The 21,379-nt window shown below is 42.8% G+C and overlaps 1 protein-coding gene across 1 annotated transcript in view; it reads left to right on the top strand.

The window, feature by feature from the left end:
* The window catches only part of LOC124799346 (putative inorganic phosphate cotransporter), a 163,537-nt gene that overhangs the window by 124,567 nt on the left and 17,591 nt on the right, over positions 1-21,379 (top strand). Inside the window, exons 5-7 of the mRNA XM_047262918.1 lie at positions 3,111-3,334; positions 3,420-3,569; positions 12,958-13,090. Coding sequence (XP_047118874.1) covers positions 3,111-3,334; positions 3,420-3,569; positions 12,958-13,090 — 507 coding nt within the window. The remainder of the gene's footprint in view (positions 1-3,110; positions 3,335-3,419; positions 3,570-12,957; positions 13,091-21,379) is intronic.

Below are 21,379 nucleotides of genomic sequence, written 5' to 3' on the forward strand. Positions count from 1 at the left end.
TTTTATTTTTAATTTATTCATTTATTAATGTCTTTAATAGTAATTTATACTTATATCAGTTTGTAATTTCGCCAGACTGTCTAATAATGCCTAGAACACGCGAAACGCATCATGTATGAAAATTAAATAAGCCCAGGTTGTGCAACGAAGACTTTTTTCTGTACTTGAAGACGTATTACGTTTGCAGTATGAATGCCACCGTGGCAATTATGGAATGGAGTGATTTTGATATTAGCAAAATTCGTTTATTTAATGTACCACGCAAGTCTCAGAGAAATTAATACCTTCCATACCATAAATTCTTCTTCTTTGAAAAGTAATACATTTAGTTGTTTGCTAGGTATTTGGTTCGTGACTTATCCGCAGCATTCCTTAATTTACTCACAGCATTTTTTGGATCCCACCATAAAGGAGAACCTGTAGACGAATCAGGATGTAAATTAGTAAAGAGCAGCAGCTAATAGAAACTACATTCATTGGAAATGAGCGGTTGGCGTCATTGGCCGGGAGGCCCCTCGCGGGGCAGGTCCGGCCGCCATATCGCAGGGCTTATTACATTCGGCGCCACATTGGGCGACCTGCACGCCGGATGGGGATGAAATGATGATGAACACAACACAACACCCAGTCCCTGAGCGGAGAAAATCTCCGACCCAGCCTGGAATCGAACCCGGGCCCAGAGGACGGCAATCCGTCACGCTGACCACTCAGCTACTGGGGCGGACACTACATTCATTATTAACATTGGTTAAAGTAGTATAAACAGTTTGTGCTTAATCAGGGCTGAGTTGCAGATAGCATAATTAATACATAAACTGCTACATTGGAGAAAAAGTGCTGCTGACACACATTACTTAGTTTTTGTTTAACTCTTTTTCGCTAGCTTACTATCTACTAGGTCCACTTCGAAATTTATCATAGGTCAACAATTACATCTACGCTTTAAGAATGGTGGATTGCTCACAATAACCTCTGTTACTTTTCATGTATCCGACACGAGTCTTTAATCTTTACAATTAGACAATCAGATATTTGTGCAACAGATATCTTATAAGGTACGGTTTTATTCTTATATTGAACTTATAGGTGTGCTCAATTTATTACTTTATGCCAAATGGAAACATACCTATGATATCGCATCTGAATACTGAAAACTACTTTGAATCATAGACAAAGAGGAAACATGTACATAGAAACTATTTTTCTCTCTCTGTACTTCAACTAAAACTTCGTAATCAATCATTCTCTGCATTAGCCATATTTAATGAATCCCAGTTACATGTATGTGGAAAGAAGTCAACGTTGTATTTTATTAAAGTATGATACCTTTAACTAACTTAACATTATGAAAGATCAGTGGTTTACAATGTTAATGTTCATTCCAAAATAACATTACAAATGTGGTGGTGATGGTGCACACCACAATGGTTCATGGGTTACAGCACCCCAGCCATGTGATAACATTCTAGAAAAACTTCAGTATGAGTCCACATGCAAATCAACACAAAGAAAAGGTAATACTTCTGTGTTTCAGAAATCAACCTCAAAGAAACGGAAGCAAAGTACACGTAATAAATAGTATATTGAATGTTTTGATAAATGTGTTATCAGGTAGTAATCTGCGGCAATACGAACAATACTAGGACAAGGTCATTCTCAATGGAGAGAAGTCTTCCGAAGTAAGAGTGATTTCAGGTGTGCCGCAGGGGAGTGTCGTAGGACCGTTGCTATTCACAATACACATAAATGACCTTGTGGATGACATCGGAAGTTCACTGAGGCTTTCTGCGGGTGATGCTGTGGTATATCGAGAGGTTGTAACAATGGAAAATTGTACTGAAATGCAGGAGATCTGCAGCGAATTGACGCATGGTGCAGAGAATAGCAATTGAATCTCAATGTAGACAAGTGTAATGTGCTGCGAATATATAGAAAGAAAGATCCCTTATCATTTAGCTGCAATATAGCAGGTCAGCAACTAGAAGCAGTTAATTCCATAAATTATCTGGGAGTACGCATTAGGAGTGATTTAAAATGGAATGATCACATAAAGTTGATCGTCGGTAAAGCAGATGCCAGACTGAGATTCATTGGAAGAATCCTAAGGAAATGCAATCAGAAAACAAAGGAAGTAGGTTACAGTACGCTTGTTCGCCCACTGCTTGAATACTGCTCACCAGTGTGGGATCCGTACCAGATAGGGTTGATAGAAGAGATAGAGAAGATCCAACGGAGAGCAGCGCACTTCGTTACAGGATCATTTAGAAATCGCGAAAGCGTTACGGAGATGATAAACTCCAGTGGAAGACTCTGCAGGAGAGACGCTCAGTAGCTCGGTACCGGCTTTTGTTGAAGTTTCGAGAACATACCTTCACCGAGGAGTCAAGAAGTATATTGCTCCCTCCTACGTATATCTCGCTAAGAGACCATGAGGATAAAATCAGAGAGATTAGAGCCCACACAGAGGCATACCAACAATCCTTCTTCCCACGAACAATACGAGACTGGAATAGAAGGGAGAACCGATAGAAGTACTCAAGGTACCCTCCGCCACACACCGTCAGGTGGTTTGCGGAGTATGGATGTAGTTGTAGATGTAGAAATTGCAATTTTATCTAAATTTCACAGCTTTTGTCACTCAGTATTGGACTTCGTGGACAGTAAGAAAACTCAGGGGAAAACTGTCCTGTCTATGGCATTATTTTTGAAAGATAGCAGGATAAACGAATCCTCAAGGGCGAACTAGGCGACATAATTTCACAAAAAGCTTCCTACATTTGACTTTTAAGAAAAATGAAGCATCACATTTAAAGCAGCCAGTGATTTATTGAGACGAAAGGTGGGTTCGTGTACTAACATGTCCGAGAAGCTTTGTGAAACGAAAGTGCAAATTTATGTTTAATTGCTGTACATTGAAGGGCACTGTTGTACAAATGTGTAGACTGTGACAGACGTCCACTTGTAAGAATTCCGTGGTGTTAACGCTTTTCTACTGCCAAACGAGTTTCTCAGTCGTAACCACGACGGTGCTGCCACCGTGAGAGGTCTTCAGTTCACTTTGTCAGGTAGCAACTGTGCGCTGGCTAGCTGTGTTTGTTTCTGTCCCCCAGGTGGCCAGATGGGCACAGTGATAGCGACTGTGGTGTCCGGAGTCCTGGCCCAGAGCGCTGCTGGCTGGCCCTCCATCTTCTACACGTTTGGAGGGCTGTCCATCGTCTGGGGGGTGCTCGTCTTCTTCTTCGGAGCAGACTCTCCCGCCAAACACAGATACATGTCCCCGCAGGAACTGTCCTACATTGAAGAATCAGTCAAGTGTGTCTCACAGGACGAGAAGGTAGCGTAGAACACACCCTACTCAAGTGATTGTATATAATATGTTTGCTTCATTAGCTGGGTACAGCTTTGGACTATGTTTTCAGAAATTACCGACGCCGTGGGTCTCTCTTTTCACTTCCATCCCTTTCATCGCCCTCGCATTAACCCACATGGCGCAGAACTGGGGATCCTACACACTGCTAACTGAGATACCTACGTACTTCAGTAATGTTCTGAAATTGAACATCACTGCAGTAAGTAAAACTATTTAATACACTTAAAGATAGCTGCTGCAGGAAATATTTTATTTATTTATTTGACCTGATCAGATTAGGGCCATCAGGCCGTCTCTTACATCGGACCATTGTTTCAAAAAAATGGTTCAAATGGCTCTGAGCACTATGGGACTTAACTTCTGAGGTCATCAGTCCCCTAGAACTTAGAACTACTTAAACCTAACTAACCTGAGGACATCACACACATTCATGCCCGAGGCAGGATTCGAACCTGCGACCGCAGCGGTCGCGCGATTCCAGACTGTAGCGCCTAGGACCGCTCGGCCACTCTGGCCGGCCCAGTGTTTCACACATGCAGCATTTCACACATTAGAGTTACATCATGACAATAGTTTAAATAAGAAAATTAGATTACTCTAGTGACAAAATGAATAAAGAGTAATGACTAAGACCTAATAAAGTAAATGCTCGCAGTATTTTTACATCAGGTGCTATACATACAAATTATGATAAAAGCAATAATAATAACAGTAAAAAAATCGAATAATAATGATAAACATGAGAAAAATTGGCAGTAGTAATGAATATTTGTGCAGATGTACATTAATATCTTGATGTGTAAAGTAGATGTTTACTAGTATAGCCAGTTTTGGGGAAGGGAGATTTAAGATCTATATAAATGACCTGGGTGACAATCTGAGCAGTTCTCTTAGGTTGTTCGCAGATGATGCTGTAATTTACCGTCTAGTAAGGTCATCCGAAGACCAGTATCAGTTGCAAAGCGATTTAGAAAAGATTGCTGTATGGTGTGGCAGGTGGCAGTTGACGCTAAATAATGAAAAGTGTGAGGTGATCCACATGAGTTCCAAAAGAAATCCGTTGGAATTCGATTACTCGATAAATAGTACAATTCTCAAGGCTGTCAATTCAACTAAGTACCTGGGTGTTTAAATTACGTACAACTTCAATTGGAAAGACCACATAGATAATATTGTGGGGAAGGCGAGCCAAAGGTTGCGTTTCATTGGCAGGACACTTAGAAGATGCAACAAGTCCACTAAAGAGACAGCTTACACTACACTCGTTCGTCCTCTGTTAGAATATTGCTGCGCGGTGTGGGATCCTTACCAGGTGGGATTGACGGAGGACATCGAAAAGGTGCAAAAAAGGGCAGCTCGTTTTGTATTATCACGTAGTAGGGGAGAGAGTGCGGCAGATATGATACGCGAATTGGGATGGAAGTCATTACAGCAAAGACGTTTTTCGTCGCGGCGAGATCTATTTACGAAATTTCAGTCACCAACTTTCTCTTCCGAATGCGAAAATATTTTGTTGAGCCCAACCTACATAGGTAGGAATGACCATCAAAATAAAATAACAGAAATCAGAGCTCGAACAGAAAGGTTTAGGTGTTCGTTTTTCCCGCGCGCTGTTCGGGAGTGGAATGGTAGAGAGATAGTATGATTGTGGTTCGACGAACCCTCTGCCAAGCACTTAAATGTGAATTGCACAGTAGTCATGTAGATGTAGAAAGAGGGAAGTAATGGGGTAAAGTGCATTCATGTAAAGAGGAAGGCATTACTGTTGCTTAAGTAGATACGTCATTAACTGTTTTTTGAAGCCGGACATGTTTTTAAGTTCTCTAACATAACGAGGGAGGTTACTCCAGAGTCGGGTTCCCGCTATTGTAAAGGACTTGGAGAAGGTGGAACAGAGTGGATTTTATTGTGATGGGAACGTGTGTTTCTGTCACGTTGGTCTGACATAAGCGTTAAGGATGAGGAGAGATATGAGGGACAGTGTACATTTATAAGGCAGTACATGAGACAGAGTGTATGGAAAACTCTGCGTTTGTCAGCACGCAGCCAGGACAATTTTGCATATACTGGTGAAATGTGATCAAAAAGTCGAACGTCACAGATATATCGGACGCAGTCTTAGAGAACCTGCGAGTGCGCATTTCCGGTACAGTCGCGTGTGTTTGTAATTCAAATCTGTATTCTGACAGCGACAATCGCGCCGACGCTTTGTTTAAAACAATAGACTCGCTCTGGGGTGGACGGCGGCTCGAATCCCCGGGCGATCATCCTGATTTAAATGTTCCGTAGACCTTCTCAGTCGGGATGGTTACTCTGAATCTTATGAAAATAACACGGCTGATTTACTTCCTCAATCCGGGTTTGTGCTTCAACTCAAATGACGCCCCTGTCGGCAGAACATGAAACTCGAATTTGTTTTCCTTCCTATCGGTACGTTTACTAACGTGTTACCTATTAAGAAATTGAAAGAAAGTAGTACAAGTTGAGATATTACTGAAGCGCCAAAGAAATTGGTAAAGGCATGTGTATTCAAATACAGAGATATATAAACAGGCAGAAGACGGCGCTGCGGTCGGAAACGCCTATATAAGACAAGTGTGTGGCGCAGTTGTTACATCGAAATTTGGAAATTTGTGGTAAGGACTTATGGGACCAAACTGCTGAGATCACCGGTCCCTAAGCTTACACACTATTTAATCTGATGATGATGAAGTCCCATACTCCTTGACAGAGCGTAGGGGAACGATGTGGGAGACCCGCACCGTCGTATTAGGCAAAGTCCTTGCGGAGGTGGTTTGCCATTGCCTTCCTCCGACCGTGATGGGGATGAATGATGATGATGAAGACGACACCCAGTCATCACGAGGGAGGTGAAAATCCCTGACCTCTCCGGGAATCGAACCTGGGACCCCGTGCTCGGGAAGCGAGAAAGCTACTGCGAGACCACGAGCTGCGGACGTATTTAATCTAACTTAAAGTAACTTACGCTAAGGACGACACACACACCCGTGCCCGAGGGAGGACTCGAACCTCCGAGGGGGAAAGCCATGCGGACCGTGACAAGACGCCTAGAGCACGCCGTTACCCTGTGGTGTTATAATCGGTGCACGAGCGATGGGACACAGCACCGCCGAGTTGGCGAAGAATTGGGGATTTTCCCGTCTGACCATTTCACGAGTGTACCGTGAATATCAGGAATCCGGTAAAACATCAAATCTCCGACATCGCTGCGGCTTGAAAAATATCCTGCAAGAACGGAACCAACGACGACTGAAGAGAATCGTTCAACGTGACAGAAGGGCAACCTTACCGGAAATTTCTGCAGATTTCAAAGCTGGGCCATCAACAAGTGTCAGCGTACTAACCATTCCACGAAACATTATCGATACGGAGTTTAGGAGCCGAAGGCCCACTCATGTACCCTTGATGACTGCACAACACAAAGCTTTACGCCTCGCCTGGGCCCGTCAACATCGACATTGGACTGTTGATGACTGGAAAAATGTTGCCTGCTCGGACGAGTCTTGTTTCGAGTTGTATCGAGCGGATGTACGTGTACGGGTATGGAGACAATCTCATGAACCCATGGACGCTGCATGTCAGCAGGGGAGTGTTCAAGGTGGTGGAGGCTCTATAACTGAGTGGGGCATGTGCAGTTGGAGTGATATGGGACACCTGATACGTATAGATACGACTCTGACAGGTGACACGTACATAAGCATCCTGTCTGATCACCTGCATCCATTCATATCCATTGTGAATTCGGACGGTCTTGGGCAATATCAGAAGGACAATGTAACACCTCGCACGTCCAGAATTGCTGCAGAGAGGCTCCAGGAACATTCTTCTGAGTTTAAACACTTCCGCTGGCCACCACACTACCCTGACATGAACATTATTGAGCATATCTGGGATGCCTTACAACGTGCTGTTCAGAAGAGATCTTCATCCTGCCGTACTCTTCCGAATTTATGGACAGCCCTGCAGGATTCATGGTGTCAATTCCCTCCAGCGCTACTTCAGACATTAGTCGAGTCCATGCCACTTCGTGTTGCGGCACTTCTGCGTGCTCGGGGGAGGGGGAGAGTGGATGGGAGTCCCTACACGAAATTATGCAGGTGTACCAGTTTCTTTGGCTCTTCAGTGTAGATGCAGCTCGACAGGCGAAAGGGCGTGGTGCGTGCAAGCGTTGACACAGGCGAGCATCGCTCGTGAGGAGATGACCACTGGAGTCGTTTGTTTCGCCCAGCAAACGACACTTTCCGTCCCTGCTTTGGCTGAAACAAGAGGCCACAAAGTAAACCGGCTGACAGAAAGGCAGCAGGTAGTCTGGAGTGTTTACACTATCAGCGGGAAGGACACGGGCGCATGGCTGTTGCAGGACGCCGGGGGTGTGAGTTACCGACAGGGTGGCAGCCAGGGGCCGGAAATTAATTTCACGGCTACAAAATACATATAATCCCTGCCATCATGGCTACAAGTTAGGGAAAAAACGCAAATTAAAGACATCTACATCTACATACATACTCCGCAAGCCACCTGATGGTGTGTGGCGGAGGGTACCTTGAGTACCTCTATCGGTTCTCACTTCTATTCCAGTCTCATATTGTTCGTGGAAAGAAGGATTGTCGGTATGCCTCTGTGTGGGCTTTAATCTCTCTGATTTTATCCTCATGGTCTCTTCGCGAGGCATACTTAGGAGGGAGCAATGTACTGCTAGACTCCTCGGTGAAGGTATGTTCTCGAAACTTCAACAAAAGCCTGTACCGAGCTACTGAGCGTCTCTCCTGCAGAGTCTTCCACTGGAGTTTATCTATCATATCCGTAACGCGATTATTGATAGATTCTGTAACGAAGCGCGCTGCTCTCCGTTGGATCTTCACTATCTCTTCTATCAACCCTATATGGTACGGGTCCCACACCTCTGAGCAATATTCAAGCAGTGGTCGAACAAGCGTACTGTAACCTACTTCCTTTGTTTTCGGACTGCATTTCCTTAGGATTCTTCCAGTGAATCTCAGTCCGGCATCTGCTTTACCGATGATCAACTTTAAACGTTGTTGTTGTTGTTGTGGTCTTCAGTCCTCAGACTGGTTTGCTGCAGCTCTCCATGCTACTCTATCCTGTGCAAGCTTCTTCATCTACCAGTACCTACTGCAACCTACATCCTTCTGAATCTGCTTAGCGTATTCATCTCTTGGTCTCCCTCTACGATTTTTACCTTCCACGATGCCCTCCAATACCAAATTGGTGATCCCTTGATGCCTCAGAACATGTCCTACCAACCGATCCCTTCTTCTAGTCAAGTTATGCCACAAACTCCTCTTCTCACCAATTCTATTCAATACCGCCTCATTAGTTATGTGATCTACCCAACTAATCTTCAGCATTCTTCTGTAGCACCACATTTCTAAAGCTTCTATTCTCTTCTTGTCCAAAATATTTATCGTCCACGTTTCACTTCCATACATGGCTACACTCCATACAAATACTTTCACAAACGACTTCCTGACACTTAAATCTATACTCGATGTTGACAAATTTCTCTTCTTCAGAAACGCTTTCCTTGCCATTTCCAGTCTACATTTTATATCCTCTCTACTTCGACCATCATCAGTTATTTTGCTCCCCATATAGCAAAACTCCTTTACTACTTTAAGTGTCTCATTTCCTAATCTAATACCCTCAGCATCTCCCGACTTAGTTCGACTACATTCCATTATCCTCTTTTTGCTTTTGTTGATGTTCATCCTATACCCTCCTTTCAAGACACTGCCCATTCCGTTCAACTGCCCTTCCAAGTCCTTTGCTGTCTCTGACAGAATTACAATGTCATCGGCAAACCTCAAAGTTTTTATTTCTTCTCCATGGATTTTAATACCTACTCCGAACATCTCTTTTGCTTCCTTTACTGCTTCCTCAGTATACATATTGAATAACATCGGGGTAGGATACAACCCTGTCTCACTTCCTTCCCAACCACTGCTTCCCTTTCATTCCCCTCGACTCTTATAACTGCCATCTGGTTTCTGTACAAATTGTAAATAGCCTTTCATTCCCTGTATTTTACCCCTGCCATTTTCAGAATTTGAAAGAGAGTATTCCAATCAACATTGTCATAAGCTTCCTCTAAGTCTACGAATGCTAGAAACGTAGGTTTGCCTTTCCTTAATCTATTTTCTAAAATAAGTTGTCGGGTCAGTATTGCCTCACGTGTTCTAACATTTCTACGGAATCCAAACTGATCTTCCCTGAGGTCAGCTTCTACCAGTTTTTCCATTCGTCTGTAAAGAATTCGCGTTAGTACTTTGCAGCTGTGACTTATTAAACTGATAGTTCGGTAATTTTCACATCTGTCAAACCTGCTTTCTTTGGGATTGGAATTACTATATTCTTCTTGAAGTCTGAGGGAATTTCGGCTGTCTCATACATCTTGCTCACCAGATGGTAGAGTTTTGTTAGGCCTGGCTCTCCCAAGGCTGTCAGTAGTTCTAATGTAATGTTGTCTACTACCGGGGCCTTGTTTCGACTTAGGTATTTCAGTGCTCTGTCAAACTCTTCACGCAGTGTCATATCTCCCATTTGATCTTCATCTACCTCCTCTTCCATTTCCATAATATTGTCTTCAAGAACATCGCCCCTGTATAGACCCTCTATATTCCCCTTCCACCTTTCTGCTTTCCCTTCTTTGCTTAGAACTGGGTTTCCATCTGAGCTCTTGATATTCATGCAAGTGGTTCTCTTTTCTCCAAAGGTCTCTTTAATTTTCCTGTAGGCAGTATCTATCTTACCCCTCGTAAGATAAGCCTCTACATCATTACATTTGTCCATAACTTTATATGATCATTCCAATTTAATTCACTCCTAATGCGTACCCCCAGATAATTTATGGAATTAACTGCTTCCAATTGCTGACCTGCAATATTGTAGCTAAATGATAAGGGATCTTTCTTTCTATGTATTTGCAGCACATTACACATGTCTACATTGAGATTCAATTGCCATTCCCTGCACTATGCGTCAATTCGCTGCTGATCCTCCTGAGAGATGACAATGTGCGTCTAAATGCCCTCTCGTCAGACAAAATGGTATTTAAGATATTAAAGATATAAGGTTCAGAAACACCAATTGACTTAAGAAATTAATAAGTTCTTAATACCTTAAGGGATTTGAAAGAGCAAAGTTTCCAAAGACAACGTTTGAACAGCTCTATCGAAATAGGTTTTTCAATGTAATAAATTTTAAATTATAAGCAGGAATGTTCATTCCAATAATTATCAACGTATTTAATCATAGAAGAAATTAGACTATAGTGCTATCCATAAGCATGTGAGGTTCATTGTGTTTAATGATAGCTGATGTCAACTTGGGCAAGTTAACTATCTCACCGATTAAAATGTAAATAACCAGAAATCGATGAATCCCAGCAAAAATCTAATTTCAAGCTAGTAAAATTCTAGTTCTAACCGATATGCAGTATTTTAGTAACAGTTCATAAATGTAGATCACGTCTATTTAAGGGCGTTGGACATACTGGCACGCTACAGTCCATTCCGAGAGTTGAACGAGAACGGTCATATGTTTTCACGAATGCCGTGTGTGTCTCTGTTTGTAAGTGGCAGAAATGTTTCGGGTTACAGTTTTACGGATTTTTTAAATTTCACACAAAAATTCTGAAAATTTAGAACAGTTTCGACATCTATTACAGGAACTGTAAGTTTTTTCAGAATCGCATCTGGAGTTGCAAATATATCGCTTGCTGGTCTGGTGAACTTTAAATTCTGAGCAGAAGCTCTTGGACTTGTAAAATTTTACGACAACGTGGTGAACTATAACTTTATATAGAATTATGATTTTTTCCACGGTTATCCACAATAATTTTGGTATTGAAGAGTAACGTGGTGAGGTGCGATTAGCATTTAGCAGTTGCGAAAGAGTCGCTTTTTGTATTGCTTTCACGCTCTTTAATAAACATTTGTTAGTCTATATGTCAACTAACTGGTGTTTATTGTATTATTGTATGACGCCACTGACCACGATCCTGCCACACAGATGGCTCTGCCTGCCTTTAGATACAAAAACGTGCACTGTGTTCAGAAGCAAATCTACCAAAATTTGGAGAAAGTAAAATATATATTTATAGGGCATGTGGCACATTCTGCATCTTCACGAAGTCTGGGGTTGCAAACTGAAGGCTGAAATTTGGCTTATAGTGGTTGCTAAAAAATTTTTTAATTTACTGTCAGTTTCCCTCTCACATTTCTTAATTCTGACCAATAGAACATTATTTTGATTTACATAGTTCTAGATTCAGTGTTGGAATCTTGTTTCCAGGTAACAGTATTCAGTTCAGCAGGAAAAAGTTTTCTGAGATGAATTGTGGTTACAGCAATTCCCGCTTAGTATGATGCGAAACAGCAAGAGTGGGGAGAGACTTTAAATTAAATTAAACACTGGGAAATATGGAATGGATTAATGACAGTATTAGGAAAAGGATAAATTACTACTCATCATACAGAGGAGACGTTGAGTCACAGGCAAGCACAACAAAAAGACTGCTATACACTTGAGTTTTAGGCCAAAAGACCTTCTTCTAAAGTGGGAAGTATGCACGCATTCTCACAAGCACATCTCACAAACAGATGACCACTGTCTCTGGCCGCTGAGGCCAGACTGTGTGTGGCAACTGTGTCTGATAGTATAAGCAATCTGTTGGTTGTGGGGGTAAGATGGAGGCTGCGGTGGGGAGGGGGGGGGGGGATAACAGCGAAGGGATGGGGGAAGATGTGCTGCTGCTTGTGGGAATGTGCACGGACGTGGTGGGGATGGGGTAGGGCCATTCAACTTTTAATAACTTGTTAGAATATCTTTGTCCTTCTACTGAAAAAGAAGACAAGTCTCTTCCAGTTGTTCAACGTTTTCTACAACTTTGCGATATCTGGCTACTGCAGTAAATTACTAAGTTTTAAAATTTGCACACTGAGCACAGAATTTTATTTTTTCTTTACATCGTTTATAATATGATGGGAAAGTCGTAACATCTAACATCTTTGCGATTTTCTTGATGGCCTGTGATCTTTTATTGATATGAGACGAGCTACAGCACTGATTATTATGAGTTACACCAGAATTCTAGCAGGGAATGGGCTTTTGTTTAACAAAGCCAAGAGTAAACGGTCAAAATTATCTGTCAAATCGAAACTGTTTGTCCATCAAAATTTCTTTCACCCCTCCTCTGTTTGACAAAAACGTAAGTAAAGCCAAATAATTTGACGAACTCGCAAAATTTGACAAATTGTTTGATTATCTGAGGGGGTCTAAGATTCTTCTTGGGCACTTTTCCTGACAGAAAAGTCATTCATGGACGCAGGCAGGAGTATTATATACAGCCAGTATAAATGAACTTAAGTGCACCAATTAATTTCAGACTCCTTGTTCTCAAATTTCATAAGCAAAAGAGATTTCTTGACGTTTGATAATAATATAACTTAACTCTGGTTTTGGAAGTAACTTGCTGTTGATAACATTAATGTTCATGTAATGTAAATACTCATGAAGCTTACAATCTGTTTAATATTCTCTTGCAGAATGGAATAGTTTCTGCGCTACCGTACATTGTAGCCTGGGCCGTTAGCCTTGTGGCTAGCTGGATTGTAAACTTTGTGCAGAGGAGACAAATGCTCAGCACTGGAGCTTTGAGGAAAGTGATTAACACATTTGGTAAGAAAATCGCCGTTAATCATACTGTATCACTTTTGATTAGTATCCCTGTAAACTAAGTAGGCTTGATAAAATCTTTGTGTGATAATGACCCACCTAAAGCGTATGCTAATCAACAGCATATAAATTTTTTGAAACATAGCCATAAAGTGGGTTGCATGAGGCACGTTATCTTGTAATAAATGCTAAAATCTCTGACTACTTCATTCCCCGAATTTTTTAAATTGATAAAACAATTGTTTTTACGAACATCTGACAATTACATTTTTTGTGAGAATTTACGGGAATAAAACAAATTATGTCGTGTCACACTGCCTACACTTGATAACATCTGTTAGCCAGCCCGATATGAAGCCTGCGCACTCGTAAACTATTCCAAAGTAGGTCGCCCAATTTTCTGATGTAATTTCTTTGTTTAGCAAACTGCCTTTTTGGCACTGTACCAGTGCTCGCAAGTGTACCATTTGCTCCACCAGCCACTGAGTTAATGTGACCATTCTGTTCAAAATAAGTCATAAAGGTAGCGATCATTTTGGCAGTTTACTAGATCGAAACTAATTTATTTTTATGTGCCATGCATTACTAGCAGATGTCGGGAAACAGCGGAACTAATAACGTTTAAAGTACAAGAAATAAATTATTTTCCTTCTACACTTAATTCATTAGTAAAAGTGTTCATTCTGTTTCGAATATATACTTTATTACTTCCAGGAATCCCTGAGATAAGGATACCAGTTGGGACTCAGTTGTTACATTTTGATATTTCTCTACATTTAGAGTGAGTTTCAATATTTCTGATAGGTTTACGCTTTATAGAATACGACTAGGTATTGATTTCCTTCTTTCGTTTCTCAGATGATTTTCTTGGTAGATAACTGCTTCATTTCGCTAAATCATTCATAAAAAAATGGTTCAAATGGCTCTGAGCACTGTGCGACCTAACTTCTGAGGTCATCAGTCGCCTAGAACTTAGAACTAATTAAACCTAACTAACTTAATGACATCACACACATCCATGCCCGAGGCAGGATTCGAACCTGCGACCGTAGCGGTCGTTCGGCTCCAGACTGTAGCGCCTAGAACAGCACGGCCACTCTGGCCGGCTAAATCATTAATATACAGGGTGTCTCAAAAAGAATGACTTGATTTTAAATAGAATTATTTATTAGGAAGAAGGGCCTAACACCAACAAATTGCACACTAAATTACTCAAAAAAGACAGAAGTTTATAAAAATCCATCCTAAATGTTCAATATGTTCTCTATTGGCTAAACGGACGACATCTAGCCGATAGCCGAATTCATCCCAAACTGAGCATAAGGTGTCTTCTGTCACTGAAGCTACAGCAGCTGATATTCTGGTTTTTAGTTCATCAATGTAACGAGATAAGGGTGGAACGTAAACAAATTGTTTAACATATCCCCACAGGAAGAAATCACATGGTGTTAAGTCAGGGGACCTAGGAGGCAAAGAGTGTAAAGCCTGGTCTCGCAGTCCTGTACGCCCTATCCAACATTGAGGCACGTTGGCGTTGAGGAAACTGTGCACATTGTTGTGCCAGTGCGGTGGTGCTCCATCTTGCTGATAGATGAAATTGTCAGAGTCAAGTTGTGGAAATAACCAGTTCTGTAGCATTGCAAGATATGATTGTCCTGTTACTGTATCTTCCTCAAGAAAGTAGGGTCCACAAACTTTGCTTTGCGAAACAGCACAAAAAATATTCACTTTTGGTGAATCACGTTCGTGTTCAATTGTTTCCCTCCGCCACACACCGTCAGGTGGCTTGCAGAGAATGGATGTAGATGTAGATTTTCGAGCCCCCATATACGCACATTATGACGGTGAACCTTACCGCTGATATGGAAATTTGACGCATCGTTGAATATCAACCGTGACATGAAAGTGTCATCTTCCACGTCCTCTAGAATGTCATTGCTGAAGTCCACTCGCTTCACTTTGTCAGTATCTCGAGGAGCTTGTACCAATTGTAATCGGTATGGTTTGAGGGCTAAACGACGCCGTGATACACGCGACACTGTCATGTGCGGTAACGCAAGTTCTCGGCTAGCACGACGCGTAGACTTGCGGGGGCTCCGCTCAAATGCTCGTCGGATTTGTTCCACTGGTTGCTCAGGAACGCGTGGCCGGCCAGGACTTTTGCCTTTACAGAGGCACCCTGTTTCTTCAAACTGTTTATACCTCCGTCGAATGTTCTTTTGTGATGCTGGTTTAGCACGAAATCGAATATGAAACGCCTGCTGAACTGCGATCACTGATTGAGTACGACTAAATTCAATAACACAATACGCCTTCTGTTGCGCGGACGCCATATTGCGCGAGACTGGCTGCACGCTCTAGGTCAGCGATCGTAGCGACATCTAGCGGATTTTTGCTGAAACTCTAGACCATGCCGATTACATCTAGCGCTGTTTCAGTTACCCAGTCACGTTTGCCTCAATATTATGACAAGCTGAAACCGGGTCATTCTTTTTGGGACACCCTGCACACCACAGCAGCAATGGCTCTATTACACTTGTTTGTGCTCATAAAACAAGTAATGATAGCACTCGACACTGTTTACATTTATCTTGATTATTTAAAATGCCTCAGTTAATCGAAAGTCTAGGTCGGTGAGAAACAACCGCAGTGATTCATTTTCTGTGTGAAAAAGACGTGTAAGTGGTTGTAATTCTTCCGCAGATTAGTGAAGCTAACGGAGAAACTCCACCAGCAATCCTTTATCCAGCTGCTAAATAATGTATTACGGAGCACAAGCAGTCTTTATCCTCTTTTATTAATGTATTTACATTCAGCCAGCTGTATTTATTGCAGTCTTTATCCTCTTTTATTAATGTATTTACATTCAGCCAGCTGTATTTATTGATTTTTAACTATTTTCTATCGATTTCAAAGCACAAATGGCTTCATTGTCAGGGACGTAGCGTGATGATGGACTTACTGTACATACTCGTACACAGGTGTGTTACGTCATCATGAGAGAGCAACATCTGGTATGCTCGTATCACATTTTGTACTTTGAAATAGATCACAAATAGTCAAATGGCTCTGAGGTCATCAGTCCCCTAGAACTTAGAGCTACTTAAACCTAACTAACCTAAGGACATCACACACATCCATGCCCGAGGCAGGATTCGAACCTGCGACCGTAGCGGTCACGCGGCCCCAGACTGTAGCGCCTAGAACCGCTCGGCCACTCTGGCCGGCATCACAAATAGTCAAAATCAGCACAACAGACTGGAGATGAAAGTAGTAATAAAAGAGAGTAAACAGCTTCTATTTTCGGTGGTAAAACTGTGACGGATTGAATGATAAGAATATCGCCTAGAGAGTTTGAACATAGCTGTACTAATAGTCATGATGATGCGTGAAATGAGCGACTACCTGTCATCTCTGGTGACTTGACGCAGAATGCAAAGGAAATAGACGCTTTACGATTTAGCCCCTGTCTAATCACTTTAGTCAAGTTTCAGGATGGGTCCTTCACGAAATTATTGCAAACACTGAAAGCTGTGCTCACGCTGGGTTCCAGAAACGCTGAGCCGGCCGTGTGGCCGAGCGGTTCTAGGTGCCTCAGTCTGGAACCGCGAGACCGATGTGTGTGATGTCCTTAGGTTACTTAGTTAGTAGTTCTAAGTTATAGGGGACTGATGACCTCAGATGTTGAGTCCCATAGTGCTCAGAGCCATTTGAACCAGAAACGCTGTCTGATGTAAACAAAAACTGAGCAAGATGGGGCAGTGGTTAGCACACTGGAGTCGCATTCGGTTTAGCATACTGGACTCGCATTCGGTAAGACGATGGCTCCGGCCAGCCTGATTTAGGTTTTCTGTCATTTCTCTAAATCACTTCAGGCAAATGCCGGGATGGTTCCTTTGAAAGGGCACGGCCGACTTCCTTCTCCATCCTTCTCTAATCCGATAGGACCGATGACCTCGCTGTTTCGTCCCTCCCCCCCAAATCAACCAACCAATGTACACAAAACCAACGGAATGGCCAGTGTTTTTGATTTCCTTGAGCGTCAGGTAATGAATTTTTAAGTTGAACGGTCACTGGAGAGCAAACAAATGTTTTTCGTAGTACATCAGAAGCTGTATAGACGGTGATTGTTTACTTATGGACGTTTTGCCTCTTGGTAATACAATAACGTCTCACACAACTGCCGTATCGTAAGTCAATAACATCCAGCGGCCAAAATGATTAGCACGCTCAATAAAACGGCTTTTTTCCGGTTTGTTTCATGAAGATGCCCATCCGCATACGGTAGAAGTAACACAAAACCTCATCACATCATAGGGCTGGGAAGAACTCGATCACCCTCCGTACAGTCTTGATCTAGCGTCCAGTGATTACCACTTATTGCAGATAAACAAAATGGGAAGTAATTTTAATTAGTATTGGTAGAAATTACGTTGAAAAGTATATGTTTTCGTGTATTAGTAAAAATTATTTAAAACATGGTTCGTATTTCCTTTCTGTTGATGGCTCACCATCCGACAATATCTTGTGTTTCGCTTATCAAAAAATTTTCAGTCCTATCCTGCGTGTGCCTAGATTTCTTTTTTCATCAGTCTTCTGACTGGTTTGATGCGACCCGTCACAACTTCAGTGCCAACCTCTTCATCTCAGAGTAACACTCATACCCAACCTTATCGATTATAATTATTTGTAGTACATATTACACTCTCTTTCTCCCGCCACCGTACTTGCCCTCTACGCTGCTCCCCATTTCCACGGGTCATATTACCCGATGTCTTTACTGACATCCTGCCATCCTGTCCCTTGCTCTTGTCAGTGTTTTACACAGATTCTACAGAGGACGCACTCATTTCTTATCTTATTAGCCTATTTAATTTTGAGCGTCCTTCTGTAACATTTGATATGAATCGTATAGATTTTCTTTTTTTTCAGTTTCTCTCATAGTCCATGGTTCACTACATACAAAGCTGTGTTCCAAAAAAAATCTCAGAAATTTCTCTAATTAGGGCCTATCTTTGATACAGATAAACTTCTTTTATAGAGGAATGCCCTTTTTGCCTACGCTAGTTTTTTTTCACATTTTCCTTGCTTATTCCGCCGCGGGTTATTTTGCTCTTCTCTTAGTCTGCTAAATGGTCTCCAATTTTTATGTTAAGTTTATCGTTAATCTCATTTACACTCTTCATCACTACTTTCGTCATTCTTTCATAAACTTTCAGTCCATGTCCTGCGCTCAGTAGGCTGTTCATTCTGTCCAACAGGTCCAGCAATTCTTTCTGACTTTCACTTAGGACAGTAATGTCATAAACGAATATCATTGATATCCTTTCACTCCTGAACATTTCTCTTATTTACACCATGGTTCTTCGATTGAACAGCCTACTTCTGTGCCTCCGCGGATGAAAGTCCTATAATTTGTCTCCAGTCCCGTACATTCTAGCAACTAACCTGAATAATCTTTTGGTGATTTTAAAAATTTCGAAGTAATGTTATCTATCCATTCTGCCTCGTCCGACATCAAGTCTTGATACCCGGTTGCAACAGATTTTACGTGGTCAATATCGATGAACTGAATTTCGGTCTAAAAACACTGAATCCTGCCAGTTGTATGTACGTGATCTTGCTCTTTACGTAAGTGGGTAAGATCCAGGCAACAAATATAAAGCTCTGGGGTCCAGCCACCAGTCTATTATAATATACTATGTGTCTCTTATTGCACCTGTTACTGCTGGCGATCGGACGAAGGCAAGTTGTACTACACAAAATAGGATCATACCAAGTACATTATTGTGGTTTTTGAACCAACATGATCAGGTCAGCTGCACCTTATCTGTATTCATGGCACTTAGAATATAATATGTGAACGGTGTAAGTTGTGTTTCCAAGATGATTATTATGTTCTGGGTTTTTGATTATATTTTAGCTTGTTTTAGGTAATTATACACTCCTGGAAATGGAAAAAAGAACACATTAACACCAGTGTGTCAGACCCACCATACTTGCTCCGGACACTGCGAGAGGGCTGTACAAGCAATGATCACACGCACGGCACAGCGGACACACCAGGAACCGCGGTGTTGGCCGTCGAATGGCGCTAGCTGCGCAGCATTTGTGCACCGCCGCCGTCAGTGTCAGCCAGTTTGCCGTGGCATACGGAGCTCCATCGCAGTGTTTAACACTGGTAGCATGCCGCGACAGCGTGGACGTGAACCGTATGTGCAGTTGACGGACTTTGAGCGAGGGCGTATAGTGGGCATGCGGGAGGCCGGGTGGACGTACCGCCGAATTGCTCAACACGTGGGGCGTGAGGTCACCACAGTACATCGATGTTGTCGCCAGTGGTCGGCGGAAGGTGCACGTGCCCGTTGACCTTGGACCGGACCGCAGCGACGCACGGATGCACGCCAAGACCGTAGGATCCTACGCAGTGCCGTAGGGGACCGCACCGCCACTTCCCAGCAAATTAGGGACACTGTTGCTCCTGGGGTATCGGCGAGGACCATTCGCAACCGTCTCCATGAAGCTGGGCTACGGTCCCGCACACCGTTAGGCCGTCTTCCGCTCACGCGCCAACATCGTGCAGCCCGCCTCCAGTGGTGTCACGACAGGCGTGAATGGAAGGACGAATGGAGACGTGTCGTCTTCAGCGATGAGAGTCGCTTCTGCCTTGGTGCCAATGATGGTCGTATGCGTGTTTGGCGCCGTGCAGGTGAGTGCCACAATCAGGACTGCATACGACCGAGGCACACAGGGCCAACACCCGGCATCATGGTGTGGGGAGCGATCTCCTACACTGGCCGTACACCACTGGTGATCGTCGAGGGGACACTGAATAGTGCACGGTACATCCAAACCGTCATCGAACCCATCGTTCTACCATTCCTAGACCGGCAAGGGAAGTTGCTGTTCCAACAGGACAATGCACGTCCGCATGTATCCCGTGCCACCCAACGTGCTCTAGCAGGTGTAAGTCAACTACCCTGGCCAGCAAGATCTCCGGGTCTGTCCCCCATTGAGCATGTTTGGGACTGGATGAAGCGTCGTCTCACGCGGTCTGCACGTCCAGCACGAACGCTGGTCCAACTGAGGCGCCAGGTGGAAATGGCATGGCAAGCCGTTCCACAGGACTACATCCAGCATCTCTACGATCGTCTCCATGGGAGAATAGCAGCCTGCATTGCTGCGAAAGGTGGATATACACTGTACTAGTGCCGACATTGTGCATGCTCTGTTGCCTGTGTCTATGTGCCTGTGGTTCTGTCAGTGTGATCATGTGTTGTATCTGACCCCAGGAATGTGTCAATAAAGTTTCCTCTTCCTGGGACAATGAATTCGCGGTGTTCTTATTTCAATTTCCAGGAGTGTATATAACGAAAACGCACGCACACTGTCCGATACCTACACCAGGATTGAAATCAACACTCACGACAATTTTGTGGAGTTATATAATCCTTAGCGCACATAGTAAGGAGCATCTGCGAACCGGAGCTGCTTGGCGCGGAAATATCTCATCGATGCATTGCTCAAGAACGGATATTCGTCAGCTGGAATAAAAAGAAAGTTAAGACAGCTACGATGAGACCATAGGAATGTACAGGCGTCTGTGGAATCTAAAGTTTTCCTAGCGTTCGTTAAGGGCATTACTGGCCACATAGGAAAAATCGCATAACTTAATCATAGCTAACACTTGGTTCAAGAATCATAAAAGAAGGTTGTATGCATGGAAGAAGCCTGGAGATACTGACAGGTTTCAGATAGATCATATAATGGTAAGACAGAGATTCAGGTACCACATTTTAAATTGGAAGACTTTTCCAGCAGATGTGGCCTCTGACCACAATCTGTTGGTTATGAATTGTAGATTAAAACTGAAGAACTGTAAAAATGTTGGAATTTGAGGAGATGGGACCTGGATATACTGAAAGAACCAGAGGTTGTAGAGAGCTTCAGGGAGAGCATTAGGGAACGATTGACGAGAATAGGGGAAAGAAATACAGTAGAAGAAGAATGGGTAGCTTTGAAAGACGAAATAATGAAGGTAGCAGAGGATCAAGTATGTAAAAAAGACGAGGGCTAGTAGAAATCCGTGGGTAACAGAAGATATATTGAATTTAATTGATGAAAGGAGAAAATATAAAAATGCAGTAAATGAAGCAGGCAAAAAGGAATATAAAGGTCTCAAAAATGAGATCGACAGGAAATGCAAAATGGCTAAGCAGGGGTGGCTGAAGGACAAATGTAAGGATGTAGAGGCTTATCTCACTAGGGGTAATATAGATACTGCCTACAGGA

This window comes from Schistocerca piceifrons, chromosome 1 (assembly GCF_021461385.2).
Source record: "Schistocerca piceifrons isolate TAMUIC-IGC-003096 chromosome 1, iqSchPice1.1, whole genome shotgun sequence".
Lineage (NCBI taxonomy): Eukaryota > Metazoa > Arthropoda > Insecta > Orthoptera > Acrididae > Schistocerca > Schistocerca piceifrons.